The 21,309-nt window shown below is 41.1% G+C and overlaps 1 protein-coding gene across 2 annotated transcripts in view; it reads right to left on the reverse strand.

Annotated features, from left to right (window-relative positions):
- PARP8 (poly(ADP-ribose) polymerase family member 8) overlaps window positions 1–21,309 on the reverse strand; it is a 122,008-nt gene that overhangs the window by 66,382 nt on the left and 34,317 nt on the right. For both annotated transcript variants that reach the window (XM_058043372.1, XM_058043371.1), the window contains exon 3: window positions 774–811. In XM_058043372.1, the coding sequence (XP_057899355.1) occupies window positions 774–811 (38 nt within the window). The remainder of the gene's footprint in view (window positions 1–773; window positions 812–21,309) is intronic.

The raw sequence follows: 21,309 nt of genomic DNA on the forward strand, positions 1-21,309 counted from the left end.
TGTTAAATAATCACAGGTGCACAATGTGCTGCAGTCCAAAAGTACTACCATAAACCTTTACTTGCACAGCACCTGTCATCCCCACTTCCCTCTTCTGCTTCTGATAGCCTGTGCTGCCTGAAGTATCTGTGCAGTGTCTTTGTGAAGGAAACCGGGGAAATAGGCTCCCTGAGAGATTGCTTTTGTCCTCACCTGCTTCTGTCTCCTAAGAATAACACACCACGTGGAGACTGGCCACGTGGGTACACAAACACCTTTGCCACCCAGCTCAAAGCGCTGAAGGGGGGCTGTGCTGGGCAGCTGGGAGCCCCTCTGTGAGCCAGCCCTACCAAGGAGCTGCACACGAGCGCTTGGCTCAGGCTGACCCCGAAGGCACAGAGCTGCAGGCTTAACCTGGAGAGCACCAGCAGCCTCCTCAGGGCCTCCAGCACAAGGAACTGCTCTGCTGGCCCTGCGCCAGCCTCCTCAGGCTCCTCAGAGATACAGCTTCATCCAGCATGCCAAAGAGAAGCTAGGCACTTTCTCACTCCTACCCCCGTTGGCACCAGCACCCCAAGCTACAACCTGCGAACCTGTGTTCTCACCCTGACCCAGGTGATAAATGATGCCTGAAAAGGGGAAGTGGCCGTGAAAATAATCTTAACTAATGGAAAATGATTAGTACAAGATGCACCCGGAAGACATCAACACCCTTTCAGATATTCTCATTTGTATATAGCAAACTGTGGTAACATGTATATGCATGTGTCACGGGCAAGGATGTTGCACTGTACCTGGGTAATCCTCAGAGACATGCACTGAATAGGACACACTGTAAAAAAGAAGAAAAAAAAACAACAACAAAATTAGAAACAACAACATTAACTGCTGGCACAACACTTTTTCCTGCTCCTGTATTATTTTATGCTTATTTATAGCCTCCTGACAGTTTCCAGAACAGAAGGTAATATCTATTTTGATGGCTTTTGAAGTGCTCAGCTGAAAATAAAAAGCGTCATACCCATTTTGAAAGCTTACTTTGCTAAACTGGCATATCCTGATTTCAGTGTTCTTAAAAGGAGTATCAAGGCTGCATTATATTCCCTTTAGAGTAACATTTCACTTCTGATTTAAAAAAAAGGGTCACTCTTTGAACACCAGAACGAGAGAACTAGTAAAGCCCAGTTTTTCCTCTATCTGGTTTCTGTAGTTGACTCAAGACTCAGCAGGAGTCTTTCTCATTGTTGTACAAGGATCTGGATGTCTTGGGCTCCTTCCTTCCATCAAAACTCTTTATTTTACATAGTATCTATACCTTTTGTCAATCTGTGTTCAAATTAAAATTTGAGAGAGCCACAATCACACTGAAGAGCAACTTCACTATGTGGATTCCCTGAATCTGTTTCATCAGAAAACAGCCACTCAAAACCACCATCCTGATTCGGCAGCTCAGTTACATCTGCTTTCCCTACGTTCCAGTGAGATCTTCACTCAACTCGCAGCTGAGAGCAGGACAAATAGGTGTGATGGTTTGCTCAGCCATCTAACTACCCAACAAGTCCTTCTGATTTTAAGTTTAGTGTCTGTCTTAATTTCTGGAATAAAAACATTCAACTATGAAGCCCACTGAAAGGTTTCTGTTGTATAATTCATATTCTCTCCAATTCTAAATCCTATATATTGTGTCAACTTACACATTTAAATAATATATGGTGTGGGGTCATCTCTGTAGTGAGTTAAGTCGAAGCAGGATAGTACAGTCTTCTTGAGAAATTTTGGTATGCATTGCACTTGCTGAAAAATTGTTGAAAATTGGTTCATACAATCTTTCTAAATGACATGAATACAGCTTCCATGTAGACAAGAAACTGAAGCCAGGTATGATTTTTAATGTTTCTCTCTCAAGGATTTCCATTAAATGAGTTCCACTTTCACAATCCAGTGACTGTAAGAGGCAATCAATTCCCTCACACTTCCTTCTGCAAGTCAATCTATTAACACACAGCTCTCTCACCTGTTTCTGCACACCATCTATTCTGGAATATTTTATGTATTGTTTGACTAAGACACAAAGATGCCTGTTTCTTCAACAGCTGCAAATGTTCTCACAAATTGAAGCAGAAGGAGCATTTATTACAGCTGACCACGGATTTTGCCACACAACTTCTAGTTAAAATCCCATCACTGTAAAAATTCAACATTTTATCACTTCTCTGGTTTAATTATGTTTTAGATATTTTGAATAGGCAGCATCTGTATCTCCTCATCTTGGAGTATTTTTCCTAAGGACTGGGTTATTTAAATCTAATTAATCTGTCACCATGTATAGTATCACTATTTTAAATAAGGAGATATTCCAAAATAAGGAAATGTTATATCTCAGTGCAGTCATATATAGAGAATTTTGCTCTGTGATGCAGAAAAAAAGCCAGAATACCCCCAAAAAAATTCCTGAGAACTTAACTGCATGCCTGTTCTCAGCAAACCCCAGCTTCTAGAAACATTTGTAACCATGACTTCTTCCTTCTACTACTGAAAGAGGTAGTGAAAGAGCCTTACGTTTTTTGACTGGCTGCTTGCACACCTCTTTGCTGCCTCCAGAAATTCTGGGTATGGGTTTGTCCCAATACTGAGAACAAGAACAGGGACTGAAGGGTTTCCTAACCTCTTGAGTGCAGATACTCAAAATTCAGCTGGGAAAAGACATCAGCAACCTAACCTAACTTTGAAGCTGGATTTGATTTCAAAGCTAACTTCTGCTTGGTCAATGTCTTCATGTGCAGAAACCCGATGGAACTGAGTTTTCTCTTCCTTTTTCTTCATCATGTGGTTAGCTCTGCCAGCAGCAGCTGTGGTGCTGCCAAACGGAAACTAGTGACCAAACAACATACTGTTTGTCTTGTGAGGAGGAATAAATTAAAAGGTTAAGGAAAATGCAAGCTAGAAATAGGCTCAAACCTGACTGTTCAAACTTGGGATCTGATCCAGAGCCCAGTGAATCCAGCAACGGGGAGAATAAATCCACTCCACCTCCCCCAGAGAGAGGTGGTAGTGTTTTGCTTCAGCTTGTCAACTCCTCTTAGTTATATGTGGATCATGGAAGCAAAAAGTGGAAATGAAACTACTGAACAAAACAAAACTTGGATTTTTATCTGAGCTCTCCTCTGTGATTGTCACACACGGTCACCCTTCAGCACATTTTTCTGCTCTCAGGATAAACTGCTTCCTATTGCCTGCACACCTGGTTTGTCAGAGAACAAGATATGCCAGGCAAACAAAGGTCTCCCAAGGGTTCCTGTCCTCTAGCCACCCAAGCATTTTCCCACTGACTTGAACAAGATTTAGAACCAAGCCACAAACACACGACCGTGATGACTTACAGCACCTTAAACAGCACAGACTTCAGCGAAGATGCAGATGTTCAACACCTCTCAGTGTCAAATCCTCCCAAAGCCAAAGAAAGCCTTTCTTGAAGCAGCTTTTTCATTTAAGAACTCACAAATGCAACTGGAATTAATTTAGGCCTGGCCCTCACATAGAAGTACAACATGATTATTCCAGTGAGGGAAATGATTTTTCCTTCTGGCAATGCAGCTCCTCAGCACACCCTTATTGCAGTTACTAAATACAGCTTACAGCAGTATAATTTATTCCCATTCCCATAAACACGTTCAGCATTGCTCATTCAGTTATATTGCTTTAGCTACAGGAACAGTTAAACTCCTGGGTGTAAACAAAGCCTCCATGATGGTGCTGTTTCTGTTTTACTCTGACCCTCTACAGAAGACATCCTGCAATACATATATTTCTGAACCCCTAAGCTTAGACTAAGCTTCATACTCGAAATGGCCTAGTAAAATTTTTTGTTATTTAACAAATAGTAAAGTACTACAAGAGAAATTAGTGGGAACTGTCATGTTTCATGTTTTTAATGTAGACTTCTTATTGCTTGAAATAGTATTAACATCGACAGCCTTGGCTTAGTAACAATTTTACTCACAGGGGTCTCATTGCAAGAATTTTCCAATGTGTTTTAACCATATCTATTTCTTCTACAGAAAAATTATTATGCAAGAGTTCATCTCCACTGGAGAACTAATTCATCAACCAGATGGGTATGCACCATGTAATTGCTATTTTTTAAATTAATCTTTCCCAACTGAATACAAAATAAGCAGATTCATCTTCATCTGACATTACTACAATTTCTCAAAGCTAGTTAAAAAGGAGTAGAAAGTCTTAATTTATTATACTCCCAGGCAAAATGTTACCCCAAAACTGCATCTCCAGGGCAAAGGAAAATACTCAGGAAAACAGAAAAAGAGAGCAAAGCGAAACTTACTGCAGCAAAGCACATTCATAAAAGGGAAACTGACCAGCTTCACCTCCCTATATCCATCTGTAAGATTGCTTCCTGAGCCTTGAACTGCAGTTTTACCCATCATGATACGAACCCCATAATCAGATACACATCCTAAAGCCATAACAGCAACGCTGTCTCTGGGATGCAGCTTCCCGTCAGTTTCGGGTTATCAGCTCCATGCTACCCATTGTTTCTCTCTAAGAAAGAAATCCTTTAAGCTGAACTTCCAGCTGTTTTGCACAGCAGGAACAGTGTGAAGCATCTGGTGCAAGTCTAAGATTTATGACTATGGAATAGTCATGACAATTCAACCAGCTCTGTCCCATGGCAACAACTGACTAACTGCCTTATTAAGTGTGGAAATTGTGATCTAGTTTCTATTCCAGTTTTAGTCATCTCTATTAGAGCCAGATCTTTATGTCCTAATATTTTTTCTAGCAAACTTGATGAAGAAAGACAACAAGATTATTTTTCATGTGGAATCTAATGGTAATGCCAATCTATAACAAAATACAAAAGAAAGAGTAAATAGGACTTAACAATAATACATCCGAAGCTACAGAATTCAGAAGAGATTTTGTTTATGATACATCAAAATCTCAGATCTAGCTCATCAATGATGTAATGCAATCAGCACAAAATTTTATCACTAAAGAAGGATACTAAAGCTCAGCAAAGCAAGCTATGGATAAACCTGAAATATGAAATGTTACTGTGGTATTGAGTATATGCCAGAGTCAGGTTTTGAACAAGTTGGTGAAATGAAAAAAATATGACTGAAACTTTCATACAAAAGAAAAAAAAATATGCTGGTGACAACTTTGGGCCAAAGAACCTCTTTAATGATCTACATACTATTTCTGAAAGTACATCATATAAACAACATGCTTTTACTCTTTTCTGGGTGAAACTGTAGAAAGGAATAAGATATAGCTCAGAAGATGCAAGTGGAATTATATTCTTTCACCACTTACTAGCTATGAACTCACAACATTCTTACATTTTCAGTATCTGCACACAACATGCCACAGCAGAGCAACATTGCATGAACGTTCAATAATTATACAGTAAATACTTCTATCTTCAAGTTTTTGTTTTCTTATCTTTGAAAATGCTTACAAATTCTTCAGGGGATTCCTATTACTGTCACAGCCTTTAGTGTCCTTTTATACTTCAATAAGACCAGCATTTGATCCTGAAACCAGACCATTCATATTGCTTTACTTCTGACCAGCCTTTGTCCTCAAACAAAATAAAACTGGTTCCAAAAAGCCTTTCACCATGAACACAAGCCACTCTCAACACTCTCTATTCTGAGATCCACTTTGAAACTTTATAACCTGACAATAAATCACATCACAAATACAGGGTAGAAATTATGATTTTTGGAAGACAAACTGTGGGATTGCACCCAAACAAAACTTTCAAATAGCATTTCAGAAATAGATGACCTTTGAAGAAATGCCTTGAGAACCGGCAGATGAAGGCATTTGGGTATTGACTAGATGAACATTAGGGTATACTATTTACACAAAAAATGGGATTCGTTAACAGAGAAAAAAAACCAATTTTTTTTGTTGTAACCGACCTTAGGTGAATTAGACTATGTGAAGAGAAGTACAATTCAAAACTAATATTTAAACACACTGCAAAAGACACCAATGTCAAGCCATTCTTCCAATTTGTGTGTAGATTACATGCATGCAAATAACAGCAGAAGAGACTTACAAGCCAGAAGCACCAATTTTCAATGGCAAAAAGGTATCTCCTGTTTGATGGGCACCACCAAAAGACAAGTCTTATAAAGTCACAGTCTGGAGAAAACCATTTCATTTTATGTTGAAAACAGAGCAAGCAAAATAACTTTAACAATAAATGATAAATAAGGGAAAATTACTACAGCTATGACAAAGAAACTTAATGAAACCTCTCCATTTGGTGTTCACCTGCCGCAAGTATGAGTGAAAGATAAATGTCAGGTTTTTCAATAGATTATGAACAAGTAAATTAGCAAGATACTCCATCACTTGATATATATGAGTGCTGTGCTGAGAAACACTTCATTACATTTCAGTGGAGCTCTTAAAAAAATAGAAGTATGGGAAAAATAATCTTGATTTCTACTCTGGAGCTTTTAAAAGATTGCATCTCACTTAGCACACATCAGCTGAGGAAGTGGTCCACTGAAGCTCATATTCAGAAACAGAACCATGGCAGCATTTTGCATTTTCTGACCTGGCAGATTTTGTAAACAACTCTTGCTAGTATTCACTTTTGTCTCCAGCAAAAAAATATGGAGACTTTTAGAATGTATTTATAAATGTACATTTACAATTATATAACACAAATTTTGTTCTTCTTCTTCATTAAAAGGGTGATTAAGCACTGGAACAGGCAAGTGGTGGAAGCACCATCCTCAGAAGTATTCAAAAAGTGTACGGATATGGCACTTGGAAATATGGTTTACTAGTGAACATGGTGGTAATGTGTTAAGAGTTGAGCTTGATGATCTTAGAGGCCTTTTCAAACCTCAGCTGTGCTATTAGTCTGTTACATATCACAGAATGACAGCAGGGGCCAGACCAGAGGGGACCACAGTGGGTCATCTGGTCCAACGTCCCTGGCCAAGCAGGATCACCCCAAAGTACAAGGCACAGGATTGTGTCCAAATGGCCCTTGAACAACTCCTTTATAGGAGACTACACAGCCTCTCTGAGCAACCTGTGCCAGTGCCTGGTAATCAGCACAGAAAAGAAGATCTTTCTCATTTTCAGGTGGAATTTCCTGGGCACCAGTTCCTGCCCCGCTGCCTCTTGTCCTGTTGCCTGGACCTGCTCTGACCCCAGCGTGCGGACACTGACAGACACTGATGGGGTCCCCTCTCTGTTGTCTCTTCTCAAGGCTCAAAAGGCCCAGCCTTCTCATTCTGTCCTCATAACAGAGATGCCTTGATCATCTCTGTCATCTTCCACTGGAGCCGCCCCAGGAGTTCCACCTTATCTCCCTTGTCCTGAAGAGCACGGAACTCAGCACAGCTCTCCAGATGCGCCTCACCAGGGCTGAGAAGAGAGGCAGAATCACCTCCCTAATCTGCTGACAATGTTTTTCCTAAAGCACCCTAGGTTACCATTGTCATTTTTGGCTACAAGGACACACTGCCGTCCTGGCTTGTGGACACCAGGACCCCCAGGTCCTTCTCCACAGGAGATGAAGGTGACCAGCAAGTCAGCCCTGAGCCTGTACTGACACCTGGGGTTATTCCTCCCACAGGTGCAGGACCATGCTGAATTTTGGATTGTTCTTCTCTGCCTACCTCTCCAACCTGTTGGGGTCCCTCTGAAGGGCTGCAGAGCTCTCTGGGGTATCAGCCACTCCCCCCCAGGCTTTGTGTCATCAGCAAACTCCCTGGGGAGGCATCTGCCCTTCCTCCAAGCCACTGATGACATTAAACACTACCGAGCCCTGTAGTGACCCCTGCGTACCCCGCTGGTGACAGCACACTGTGGCACTGACCACAACCCTCTGGGATCAGCTCTTCAGCCAGCCCTCAATCAGCCAGTTCTCCCGTCCAGCCCACACTCCCTGACCTTGCCACGAAGGTATTGGGAGAGACAGTGGCCAAAGCCTTGCTAAAGCTGAGGGAAACAATAAAAAAAGTTCACAACACTTAGTGAATCCACGAATACTCTTAGGCAGTACAAATCAGTGTGTGCTGCACTCCACTCACTCACAATACCCTTACAATAAAGTCTCAGTAATGTGACAAAACCATAACAGCACTAAGTAAATGTTTCAGACGCATAAAACACTAAGCACAAAGTGATGTGCATCTCCAAACACACTGACAGACAAACAGTGTCAGAGTCACGACTGTTAGAAACATACAAGACAGCCTATCTCATAATACGCTTCTGGAAATAAAAATTTGCAGAAGGTTTTTTTAAAATACAAATAATTATACCGGCTTTTGTTCTTTCACATGGGGAAATAGCTACCAAGGCACAAGACTTCTACCTTTTTTTAAAGCAGTGATTTTAAAACTGATGCCATTAAATACACTAATGATTAGCGAAAAACAATTTTATATTCTGGGAGAAAGCATCAGAAGCCACAAATGAGACAAAAATTAAAAGGAGGTGGACTTGAGTTTTCATGCATATATTTGCATAGCTATGAAAAAAGTGACTGTCAGTCAAGCACAGAAAGAACAATCTCACAATATTAAAGGTTGGTTTATTTTCTTTTACAAAATTTAGAACTTGAACTGAATCCCACTGAAGTCCAAGGGAGACTATAGTACTTGTCAAAGAAGATTACAGGCAAGTTGCACAGAAAATAAGAGACTTCTGGCCCCCTACCACACTTCTGTTATTTTCTAGAAACAAGTACTTCCTTGCTTTGCTAAAAATTTTGGTATGTATTCCAAAGGATGCAAACCTTTTTGAGCACTCTTTTTCTTTTTCTCTTTCATTAGTATTTGCATATTGCTATACAACTGGATTGCCAACTATTTCACATCCATACCATTTTCTAGATTCTTTATTGAAACAATCTTCATGTATTTCTAAACACTTTTTGAAGTACTGTTTAAAATGTTTTGAATGCACATGTCTGCATCTCAGCAATTTTTTTTACAGATATTCAGGCCACTTTAGATCTCCTGAAACACTGCAGTTCAATGAGTTTCCGTATTCTTTGTGATCCAACAGCTGATGACCCAGCATTAGTCACAGCTATTTTTTGCTGCTAGATATAGACAGATACCCATAAAGAATTGTAATTTGTGCACAAGCCCCCTTCACCACACATCGTAACTCCCCATGATGCACCAGCAATTACACAGAAAAGAACAACAAGTGATTCTGAGTAATCTTTTCCTGTGGATGATGGAGAATGTGCGTGTGTGGTGACATACAAAAAGTTCCAAACACATCTATTGATGACAGATCAGACCTACTCCAAAGAGAGATGAGCAGTGTCAGTGAGTCAAAATTATTATAGTTTGCATTTGTCACTAAGAATAATTGAGCTAGTGGTTTTCTCATGAAACTGAATTGCACCTGAATCAAATGGGGAATGTTACTCACAAAGCCCTGCTGGATTTAGCATGTCATTCAAATAAAGGGGGCACAGAAAACTGCAGCTCCAAAATTCCCCTTTAGCAAAGCCTCCAATGAAGAAGGCACAAAAACTTCTAGTAACTACATCAAATTCTACATGATTGATCATTACTTTAGCAAACATGAGGGGACTTTCAAAAGTAAAATTAGGAAATCAGGAACACTTTGAGGGGGGAGAAATGTATGTGCTGTGTGTCATTTGGAAGGAGGTACAATAAAGTATGTTGCTCTGTTTTTTAAAGTTTTTCTAAGCCTTCTGATGTTTGCATTCTTGTAACGAACTTTCTCACGTACTTTACGTAAATAACTTATTTTTTGCATTCTTTTATGGAGCAGAAGAAATTTGATGGAGTTAGTTTGTCCAGTGTCACTGTCACCCTCCAATCCACTGTCACTTTTAGAAATCCATAAATGCTGGAGTCCGAAATGGAATGCTCTTATTTTTACCTTGGAGAGTCCCGTGTTCGCATCGTGTTATTTCGTGTCCTGTAGTGACACAAGTATGTCTACATGTGCAAAACCAGGTTGCCCACAACCAGACTGCGCCAGAATCTGACCATTTCACTGAGAACTACTAAAGCCTCCTGTTTGTAAAGCTGCCCTGTTTGACCAGGTGCAGCTCCCTCCTCCCAGCATGGATGCTTTTTGTACTTGTGGGGTCTGTATTCTTTCTCTCCGCAGATCCTGTGGGTTTGAATTCTTCCTGTGTATTCTCCATTAGCTCTTCATCCAATTTCAGTCTTCCTCAGGAAACAGAGCACTAAAAACAGCTCAGGACAGTAAATTCTTGGCCCAGCTCTGCAGCAGCCAGAGCATCACATAGCATCATGTGCCTTTGGCCACCTTATTTACATCATGGGGTCCATTTTCTTCCACCATGTCCTTTCTAGAGGCTGATTTTGTTTTAGTTAAGGTTTTTGGGGGGTTTCAGGTTTTTTTTTTTTTGCTGCTCTTCATGGTTTTGTGGGTGGTTTTTTGGGAGTGGTTTTCGAGAAGAAAGTTTTTTCTCTTTTCAGCTTCCACCTTTTAATTTTAGAGCACTGCTGTCAGAAGACACTGTGATATGCTCTTTTTGAAGCCAGTTAAGAGTTATTTTAAAGCCATAAGGGTTTAATCTACATTGATCCCACTAGAAGCCTGTTTTGAGGGTCCTATGGTTGTAATTCAAGTAATCAGATTTTCAATTCAGATCAATTGACAAGTAACACCCTGTCCAGCCCCTGTACAAAGCCTTTATGCTGTTATTTTTCAAACTAAAATAGAATGACACAAAAAAGAAACAACCATCAAAGAAACCCAAAGCACAAGGTAAACTACAAACTGAACAGGTTATAGCTATCCAAGAAGAGAGAATCTTGACATAGAAAATTTTACCAGATAATTTTATATTTTCAGCATCTTAGCAGTAATGAAAACCAAAAATTAAGCCCATATAAATCCCTGGAGATATTCACTGTTTAACTTCATTATATCCCTGACATGCGGAAGAGCTCCTTTCCTTTGCATGCAGTGCTCAGAAAAGGAGGAAAGTCTAAGGCATTGTCCTTTGAACACTCTACACATTCATTAATTAGTTGGCATTTTGCTCATTTATCTAATGAGGTGTGCAGTAGGCACTGCTTGCAGGGAAAAAGTAACAAATTTAAACACTCTTTCTTATCCATTCTTTGATATATCTCACAGAACTCAAACTTTTCCCCTCGCCTCTAAAGTCAGACTTGAATACTTCTTGGTAGAGCTGAAACACTGTATTTATGAACTAAAATTATTCTTTTCTCTATTTTCCATGCTTTCAGGTTCCATTATCATTAGTACAAATTTAATGTTTAACTTCCAAATATATTACTTGAATGTCAAACTATTGCTTTTAAAACGATTCTAAACCAAAAGTGCACACATTCAACATGACAAAATCCTACAGAGCAAGAGTTTTAATACATGTTACCTGTGGAATTGTCCATAGTAATTCATTTATGCCAATATAATCCATTCACATAATTCAGGACCACTGGCATACTTACAGCCAGTAATTTATCTATTGCTTACAGTTACACAGTGTCCCATCTTCAGATCATTATGGTGAAGTCCAGCACCTCTGAAAATGTCTATATTGTGGTACAGCACTGTCCCATATCCAGCACGCATTTAAATCCAAGGCAACAGCTGCTGTTCCTGCTCACAGATGCAAGGACTGCTTGCAAACCTGAGGGGTTGGCTCATCCTCCTGTCCCATTACACTAACATGGTCAAAGCCTTTCTGTTTCCTGTGGTTAGAGACACAAAAGGACAGGCTACATGGCTGGGGCAATGCCAGTGGAGTTTGTCTCCTCTGCCCAAAAGACTCAAGAATTACAGGGATGAAGGGTGCAACGTGAAAAGCAGAGTAGGTCACTCCTCACACTTGGAGCCTCACTGGGATACCTATCTCCGCCACTATACCATGGTCATGGAAGAGCATGCACTCACAAACAGCAAATAAAATGAAAATTCAGTATGAGATGACAAGGAAATATTGGTTTTATTCCTTTCTTTTCAGGTACGAGAGTTTCAGTCTGAGGGCACAGATACACTTCTAACACGATATTCAGTCCTGATATCCTTAAAATTAGAAAGATGTCAGTAAATTGAGGGGAATACAGTCATCATCAAGAAACAACCACAAAGATGGAAGAACGGACAGTGATCAAAAATATTTATGTGGGTCCAGACAGCCAGGTCGACAGAGTGTGGCAAATCACTGAGCAAGCATGGTAGGAAATGTGATGACTACTGCAGCACCTTCTGCAGTATGCCAGCATGAAGATGGGTGTAATTTTTACACAACGGCCCAGGGAAAAATGGCAAGCCATACCCATGTGAAATTAGGGGAGAAGGTATAACTTGACTGAGTATCAGAAATGGAGAACCCCGTTAAACTTTGAGTTAGTCTTCCAGGGAATGGGTAGAGGGCTAATCACATAACCATTTAAAGCCAGGATGGAGAAGGAATTTAAGTAAAACTAATAGAAAAATTTTGCAATTGCAAGGTAACTAACAACTGTGTTTCCTTTGCTCATTTCCATGAGTAAAATGTTAATGAGCAAAACGCTACCTCTCTTTCTCACTAGTAGCTCAGAGAGCAAAGTTGTAGGTTGAATATGACATTGACAACTCTCAATGTGACTCAGGGAAAAAATTCAAAGCATAACCCAGTACTATATTTCAAGAGGGTGCAGAATAATGGCAGCAGGGAATTTCAGTTCAAGAGCTTTTTATACATTTGAAGTGGCAGCATTGGCGAGGATCTGAAACAGTTCTTGCACCTTCTCACAAATTTTAGCTAATCCTGAATATCACACAATCTGTTTCTTCTTCCTGACAGAAAGCAATAGGAGCATACAGAACTTTTTTTTTTTTTTAATGTAGCTATATTTAGTAGCAGCTCATCTAATAAATAACAATTTTAAATATATGGGCTGTTCTTGAGCCAAAGAATGCTTCAAGACGCATAATTATTCATAGAATATTAATTTTATACTATATCCAAACATACCATATTTGAATATTGCCTGGCAGACATTCCTACAGAAAATGTTAAGCAAACTATAGAACAAAAAACAACAGGTAACACTGGTACCCTACCCCAACATGTAGTTTAGATTTTAAATACCATTTTAATTTGTAAAGATAAAATTAATAAAACTCTCTACCAGTCTTAATTAGATCCCTGTCTTCTCAAAAAACTAATTACATGCCAGATGAAGCAATGGTTTAGGAAGCCCCTGTATTCTTGCAAAGGCAGAGATAGTTCTATTCCCAGCTGTGTCTTGTTATATGCCTCCCAGCAAGAAAAAATGCACACTTTCTCAAAAAGCGATCTGTAACTACAAAGCCTTATAGTCATTGATTTACCTTTCATGTGTGCTGAACCACTACATCTCCAAGAGAAATCAGCAGGAACCATCAGCAGTTTTGAAAAAAAAGGCTTAGAGTCCAGATTTTAAAAATAATTGGTCAACAATAATTGTGCAGAAAAGGCAGTTAGAAAACTAAACTTCATATTCCCTTGAAAATACCATCAGTACATACCCACCATTTTAGATAATGCAATGTACTCACTAAGGTACAAAAATTTCCATTCTGTTGCATATTTCAGTAGAAATTCAGGTATCTGAAAAGGGATATGGCTACCTAAGCACCTTTTATGAGACCAGCATTTAAATACCTTTGAGAAAATTGCAAAACAGAACTCATCCTAAGGTACTCAAACTTGGTACATGCTTTTTAAAACGCACAATGAAATCCTGGTCCCATGAAACTTCACAGGCAAAACTCCCAGGAAAAAAGTGAAGGTTTATCCTTCTGTCTGCTTCTTCATGAGCAAATTTGCAATTTAAAATTGTCAAACATGATGATGCACTCCCTTCATGTCTTCCTTACTCTTTGCTCTGACTGTACTATTTAGCACATTCACCAACCAAAATTATCACCAAAATATGGAAAGCATCCAAAAGATGAGAAACAACCTGCAAAGTGTAAGTTTTGTAATCAGGCATTCTATTATTAAGCATTTCTAGTAAGTTTAGAGAATGAAAGCAAACACAGCCAGAAAATGTCAGTCTTCTGCTAATGTGAGATTAAGACCAGTAAGCCTTTCACTAACACAGAGCTCTTAATCTGAAGATCTCCTCAGAGCCTTTAATAAAGACAGAGCTATGAAGAATTAATGTAAAGAAAAATTGGATGGCTTGAAGAGAACAAAACCAATTAACCAACAGAATGAAAGAAGGAAGGATCAGACACTGAAGATGGATGTCTCACTGACACCACACACATTTGCAGTGACTTGAAGGACTGCTCAGCTAGCAGTGGCACAGACTCCACAGAAAGCATCAGTGGAAACAGTAATGCAGTTGCAAGTGCTTGTCATCCTGTTTTTACTGAGGCCATTGTACAGAGGAACCTAAATATAGAGATTAAAAAAAACTGATTCAGCCACCTACATCTTAAAATCTGGGTCAGTTTTGCCAAGATACAGACTGTCACCTCAGGCACATCAGGACACACAAAACATACAAACACCCAACCACAAAGAGTTACGAGCAGGAAGAGCCCAAATAACCTAAGTATCAGCACACGTGAAGGCTGTTTTTCAAATCTGAGGCTTGGGGTCCTGAGGAAAGAGAATTCACATGAAAAAACCTTCAGGTAATGCTGGCACAAGTATTGTTAACATAGTGTCAAGTATACTGGCACCTGTGGTGGGTACACCACATTTTCACCTCAAATGAATTCCCCTGGAGAAGTGACAAGCAGACATGCAGGGGTCAAACTGCTCACCTGCTTACAGGACTGTTTATTACAGAGGCACTGGTGATGTGAGTCATGCCAGCATCTGATCAATAAACTCCCCCCTCTCTCCCACAGCCCCCTCGGGTGCTAGAAGGTCACTGTGGGGGCTGTTTCTTCCAGAACAGAAAACCAGGAACTCAGTGGCAGAGTGATTATAGTTCACTCCATTTTGAAAGGTCACTCACTTTCCATCATCTGACAGTGTCATTAAGCCCAAAAGAAGTGGTGTAACCATTTGAAATTATTGCCTGTGGTGAAATGGAACAGTAAAGCAGTACCACTTATTTGCACCAGCGAAATTAAAAGGAAAAATAGCAGCCTTCTTTCACAAAAGGACATGAGTAACAAAGAGCCTGAAAAATTTAGCAAGATTTTACTAATAAACAAAATACTTACAGTGATATATTAAGCCATAGGAACTATTACTGTAGGAGGGCCATGACGCATTAACTAAAAAACGTTTGAAAACCTTCATCCTATTTTTAAATTATGCTAGACTATGTGTGACCTGGCCTCATGAAGATCCAGCCACCTCCTGGGGCAGTGCAGTGCTCTCAGCTCCTACTGAGAAGGCTGTGGGAGCATAAGGTTATTCAGCACCTTCCAGGGCAAGATCCTCAGTGCTCAAAAGGAAAAGTCAAACAAAATTTAACCTAAATTACTCAATCAGATAAAAAGCTTTATTTAACAACATTCAATAACAATGGAGTTAGTAGTAAATGCAAATAAATTTCAAGTTTTACAAAAAAAACCCCAAAACCCCAAACTACAATCACCACCACACAAACCCCTGACTATTTCACCCCAAGTTACTCAGATCAAAAACTCTGAGTCAAAGGGAACAGAAATAAACTTTTCCTCCCCTCCTCCTCCCAACTTCTGTAGCTGGTGGACCACCAGAGGAAGACACAGCTCTTGTTCTTGCAGCTGCATTCTCTCTGGGCCTCTGCCCTTGGGGAAACACTATCAAAGGTGTTGGGACAACACCCTGATGGGACAGCCACAGCTGCCCTGTGGGATGGTAGGGCTGCCATCTCTGGAGAGATGTAGGGTGCACACGGATGTGGCACATGGGATGTGGTCTGGTTGTAACCTTCTGAGTGCTGCGCTGTTGGTTGGGCCTCTACCTGGAGGTATTTTCCTTGATGGTTCTGTTTTCCAAGTGGGAAACAAATACTCAGCAATGACACCCAATTGTATAAGCCCCACAGACAGTCTGTGATAGATTACAAAAGATCTCTTCCATCACAGGTACAAGATAGAATCCATCCTTCCCCACAGTACATTCCTCAATGACACCAAAACTATTGTTATCCACAGGGTACCAGTCTTTCACATTGATAGTCTCCTGCCAAATACAGATACTTTCAATCCCTGTAGGTGATTTACTACCCATTTCCCAATAGGTAGGTTGGCTGACTTTTGCTACAGTTTTTGAAGTCATCAGACACGCAACCAGAATGTTACATTGACCACTTGCCCACTTTAGCTAGGTGTATTCACCCATGAGTATATTATGCAACGAAAATCCACATAATGCAGACAACACAGCTTTGTTCCTCCACACACTGCAAAATCCTGCCACTTCCATTTTTCAGAAGAGTGAAAAGGCTCACATGGAAGCGACTCCATTTTCAATAAAATAAAGACTTTGAGCTTTACCTTCAGAATACTCCTGCATTTTTACCAAACTTCCACTAAACATCAGGTCACGACAGCTAATCATGCAACTGCCACTGCTTCTCACAGCAGGGGGATTTTGCTGTCCTCACATTTACTAAACTGCAAAGAGAGCCAGATGTGTGGTAACTAGTTTGAATTTTTAAAAGATTGACATTTTAGTAATGTTATGTCTGTAAAGAGCATAAGAGGCAATGGGAGCAAGAAGTGACTCCACTGGAAGAAGAGGTATAGCTACACCTCTCTTGCAACTGGGACAGTGCAATCACACAAGACTTTACTGAATTTGAGCACACTTCCCCAGCCACCATCCAAACCATTGCCAAATGCTCTGCAGCAGCAGCAAAGCCAACGCAGAGCTCACAGATGTAGCAATGCTATAAAAAACTGGTAAGCAAAATTGAAAGAAAAAGATCATACAGAGTGACTGTGTGATTTTAATCTAAAGAAAAACAAATCCTTCGCTTTACAGAATTAGTTCTATTTCTTTTGAAAACATTCTTTGCAACACAGATCACACTGAAATGTGAGAAAGGAAACTGCCCTTGTTTGATATACTTCACTAATGAATCCAGGCTTTAATGAGAAATTACGGTAATTCAAATTCAATCTCTCAAACAATTTGTTGTTCCTCCCCTTCTGTGAATTCACCATGTCATTCTAACCTAATGAACATCAGCATAATCTTTCTAATATCAAAACCACTTGCCTCTGAAAATTATAATTAGAAAGAAATGAAATTACTGAGAAATAACTGCATTTCATTTGTTTGATTTGTTTTAAAAATAAAAAGCAGATCCTGCAAGACACTTCATCTACTACTGAGTAAGTACAGAATGAAGCTAATTTAATTTGATGTACTATTTTTACTTTATTAGATCAGAAGAGAAACAAGAATGCAGCATACTGTAAATGTGCCTAATAAAGTAGGAAAACATAGGGAACAACTACTCTCACAATGTATTTCCACTGAGCTGTATTTGTTCTCATCAAAGTATTTGTGCAAGCAGAAACTACAGTCTGAACCTAAATCTGAATATGAAAAAAAGGGTACAGCTGATTCAGGAAACTGGAGGTCTAGGCATATGAAATACTTAACAGGACTCCATTCTTCTCTTCAGGGTCATGCAATCCCTTCAGTGACCTCAGAAAAACAGAATTCTAAGGCAAAAGTTGTTTTGTCTCTCTATTTGCACCTCTTCTTTCAAATCCACAGAGAGAAATTAACGTACTTTCATAAAGAAAGAGCTGAGTACACCCTGCTGGCCCCTCTTCTGTAACAGGGGGGGCAAGGAGAAGATATGCTTTAACCCAGAGAACATGTGAGACTGAAAAGACATGGAGAGTAATATGAACTGGGAAAGCCTAGCAATTACATTTCTAAATAGAGCTCTTCCTAAATCCAGTGGGAGTCCTGACATCCATTTCCACAGGGAAAAACTGCTTCCATGTGGTTACAAAGCTTCACAGAGGATCAGGCAAGGGGATGTCTCAGTAAGTGAAAGTACAGGACAAGAAATGCAAGCGAGCTGTCTTCTCTACAATCTATTGAGATCTAGCCAAAGAAGAAGTAAAAAAAAAAAAAAAAAAAAAAAAAAAAAAGAAAAAAAGAGGAAAAAAATTCAGTTTGCACTCAAATCACAATTTAAATACACTGACGCAAGGGTTCAAGGAGTTCAGTTCTGCCTAGGAAAAAATTAAAGCTATTATTAGAAGTTATTAATAAAAGTTATTAATAGACAGATAAAAACATATGGAAACAGCCTAATGAGTCAGTACAACTCGGCAGCTGAGGGAAATCCCCACAGCTTTCACACACCATGGACACCTATGACAAGATCTAGAGCTGAAGCCACTGGTGGCAACACGCAGCTCCCTGGGGGAGCTCTGAGCAGATGTACTGGCAATGGGCTCGGGCTGCTGGCCAGTTGGGTGACCATGGCCATTCACAGTGACACCAGCCAGGGAAGGCAGGCCAGCAGCTGCTCTGACCAGGGCAGTCCCAGGGCAGCCACAGCTGAGCCAGGGATTGCTGGCTCCACGGCTGGGGGTTGACACCCAACACCATGGGTCACTGGGATGTGTTTCCTGCAATATCTTCCAAAGTGCAAGGTTACTGCCAGGGCAGGGGACGTTTCACCAGGTTCCTGGGAAGTGCACTTGGGAACTCCTGAAGTCCTGCAATGGTAAGGACCAAAGGAAGGCAACAAAACAGAGCAACAGGGTAACAGCAACAAGCATGGGGAAACAGAGGGACGAGTGGCCCTGTGGCCCTGTGCCATCAGAACTGCTGTTTTCTTGCCCTGCACTGGGTAAGCATGAGCAGCAAGCCTCTCATGAGCAGCAAGCTGGCCTAGCTGGTGAGCAGGATGGGGGGCAGTCACTGAGAGACGTAGACCTGTACATGCCCAACCCCACTACCTGCTGGACTTAGTGACACCAAGCTGCGTCAGCCTCACCTTTGGCAGGCTACCACAATTAACGGCTACTGGCAGACACAGTCTTTGCACTGGATCTACGCAAGTAAGTGTCAACTCTTTATGTGATACCCAAAAAAGAACTATATGGCCACCAAAGCGTGGTTAAGGATATCCTAACTATAATCCTCACAGCTCACAAACTTCCAAAAATCAGTTATCATGGTGAGTCAGCCCCGGCTGGATGCCAGGTGCCCACCAACACCTCTCCATCGCTCCCCTCCACAAGAGAAGAGGGGAGAGAAAATGTAAGGAAAGGTTCATAAGATAAGTACAGGGAGAGAGATCACCCACCAAATGCCATCATGGGCAAAAGAGACTCGCACTGGGGAAATTAAATGAATTCCATTATTAATCAAAATCAGACCACAGTATTTAAAATAAAATTAAGAACACCTTTCCTCCACCTCTCCCTCCTCCTACGAGGAAGGGTCTACCTCCTCCCTCATAATGGTGCAGAGGGAAGTGGGGATTACAATCAGTTCATCACACATTGCTCCTGCCACTGCTCAGGGAGAGGAGTCCTTCCCCTGGTCCAGCATGGGTCCCTCCCGTGGGAGATAATTGTCCATGAACTTCTTTAACATGAGTCCATCCCATGGGCAACAGTTCTCTTCCATGGGGTGCAGTCCTTCAAGGACAGGCTGCTCCAGGGTGGGTCCCCCAAAGGTCATAAATCCTACCAGGAAACCTGCTCCAGCGTGGGCTCCTCTCTCCACGGGTCTGCCTAGACTCTGCTCCTGCAGACCTTTCCCATGGGGTCACAGCCTCCTCCTCTCCCAGGTACCCATTTCCTTCACTGCGGGTCCTTTTCACAGGCTGCAGATGGATCTCTGAATACCTGGATTCCTTCATGGGCTGCAGCCTCACCACAGTCTGTACCACAGGCTGCAGGGGACTCTCAGCTCTGGCACCTGGAGCACCTCCTGTCCCTCCTTCTCCACTGACCTTGGCCTGCAGAGCTGTTCCTCTCTCATCTTCTTACTCCTCTCTTCTCTGGCTGCAATTACATCTGTGCAATAACTTTTTTTTCCCTTCTTAAATATCACAGAGGTATTAATACCTTTTCTGATAAGCCCATCATAGACCAGCAGCACATTCATCTTGGACTGCTGCCAGCTTCTCACAGAAGCCCCCACTAGTAGTCAGCCTGCTACCAAAACGTGACTGTGCAAACCCGACAGAACAACACAGAAAGCCCTCCAGATGTGTGCAAACTTGGTGACTGAGAGTAAATATTAACAAAAGTTCAAGGTAGCAAAAGGGAAAAACATTAGTTCAACAGTAACACTGGCTTGCCAGAAAAACTTATTTTGGGTGATAAATACTAGCTTGGGTGTGAGAAATACTAGTTTGTGGTTGCAGGTTTGTTGTTTTACAATCCTCTGAGCCACCAGCACCTCTGAAGAGCTTAGAGGAATCAAAGTGTGGTCTAGCGAGAAGCAATGAGGATGAGATCTGCGCTTTGCAGATCGATTTGATTAACATGGCTTTGAGCCTCAAGTTTCCTATTCCGCTTCTGCAAAATGCTTTAGCAATGACAGATAAAATCCCTGTGTTTGTTACACATTATATTGAAGCCTTCCACACCAAAATAAGATACAAATTAAAAGTAGATTAAGCGCTCAAATTCTCAGATGGCAAAAAGCAGCATGCCCAGACATCCCATATGATTATATTCTCAAACCAAGAGGCCACCTCATGATTTAGTTGATGCTAACTTTTCACTTGTGACAGGAGACTTCTAAAAACCTTCTTGAAAGCTGTGATACGTCAGTCTACATCTCCAAAAGTGACAGATGTCCCTGGCCATATCTGACAGAGCTGAGGCAGAGCTGGCAAGCAGGCCCTGTGCTGGCAGACCCACCATGGCACTGCCAATGGGCTGGGGCAGGGCTTGCAGAGGCGCCTGCGACCATCAGCCTCTGCTGAGGATCTACCCCAGCTTTGTCAAAGCAGACTCAGACCCCAGCAACTTGGCCCAGTCCCCAGATCAGCCATGCCACACAGCTGCCACAGTGGGAGCCACACCTGAGCTGACTGTGAATCCTGGGGAGTCTCTGCTGGCTGCTCCTTGGTTCCAAAAGAAATAAAGTCTGTGCAAGCAGGATCAGACCATCTTGCCTAGTAGATCGATTGACACACAGCTTGTCTGAAGATCAACATTTCTCTAATGTCTGTTGCAAAGTAAAAATACCTCTTCTTGATGACTCATTTTCCACACTGAGAAATGTCCGTGGGTGGGAGAAAAGAAATGAAGCAACTCTATTTTTCTCCTCCTGTCACTATTGTAGCAGCTCTCAACTCGAGCATGAAATATAATTGAAGCACTTGCAAGATGTTTCCAGCAAGTGAACTG

This window comes from Melospiza georgiana, chromosome Z, assembly GCF_028018845.1.
Source record: "Melospiza georgiana isolate bMelGeo1 chromosome Z, bMelGeo1.pri, whole genome shotgun sequence".
Taxonomy (NCBI): Eukaryota; Metazoa; Chordata; class Aves; order Passeriformes; family Passerellidae; genus Melospiza; species Melospiza georgiana.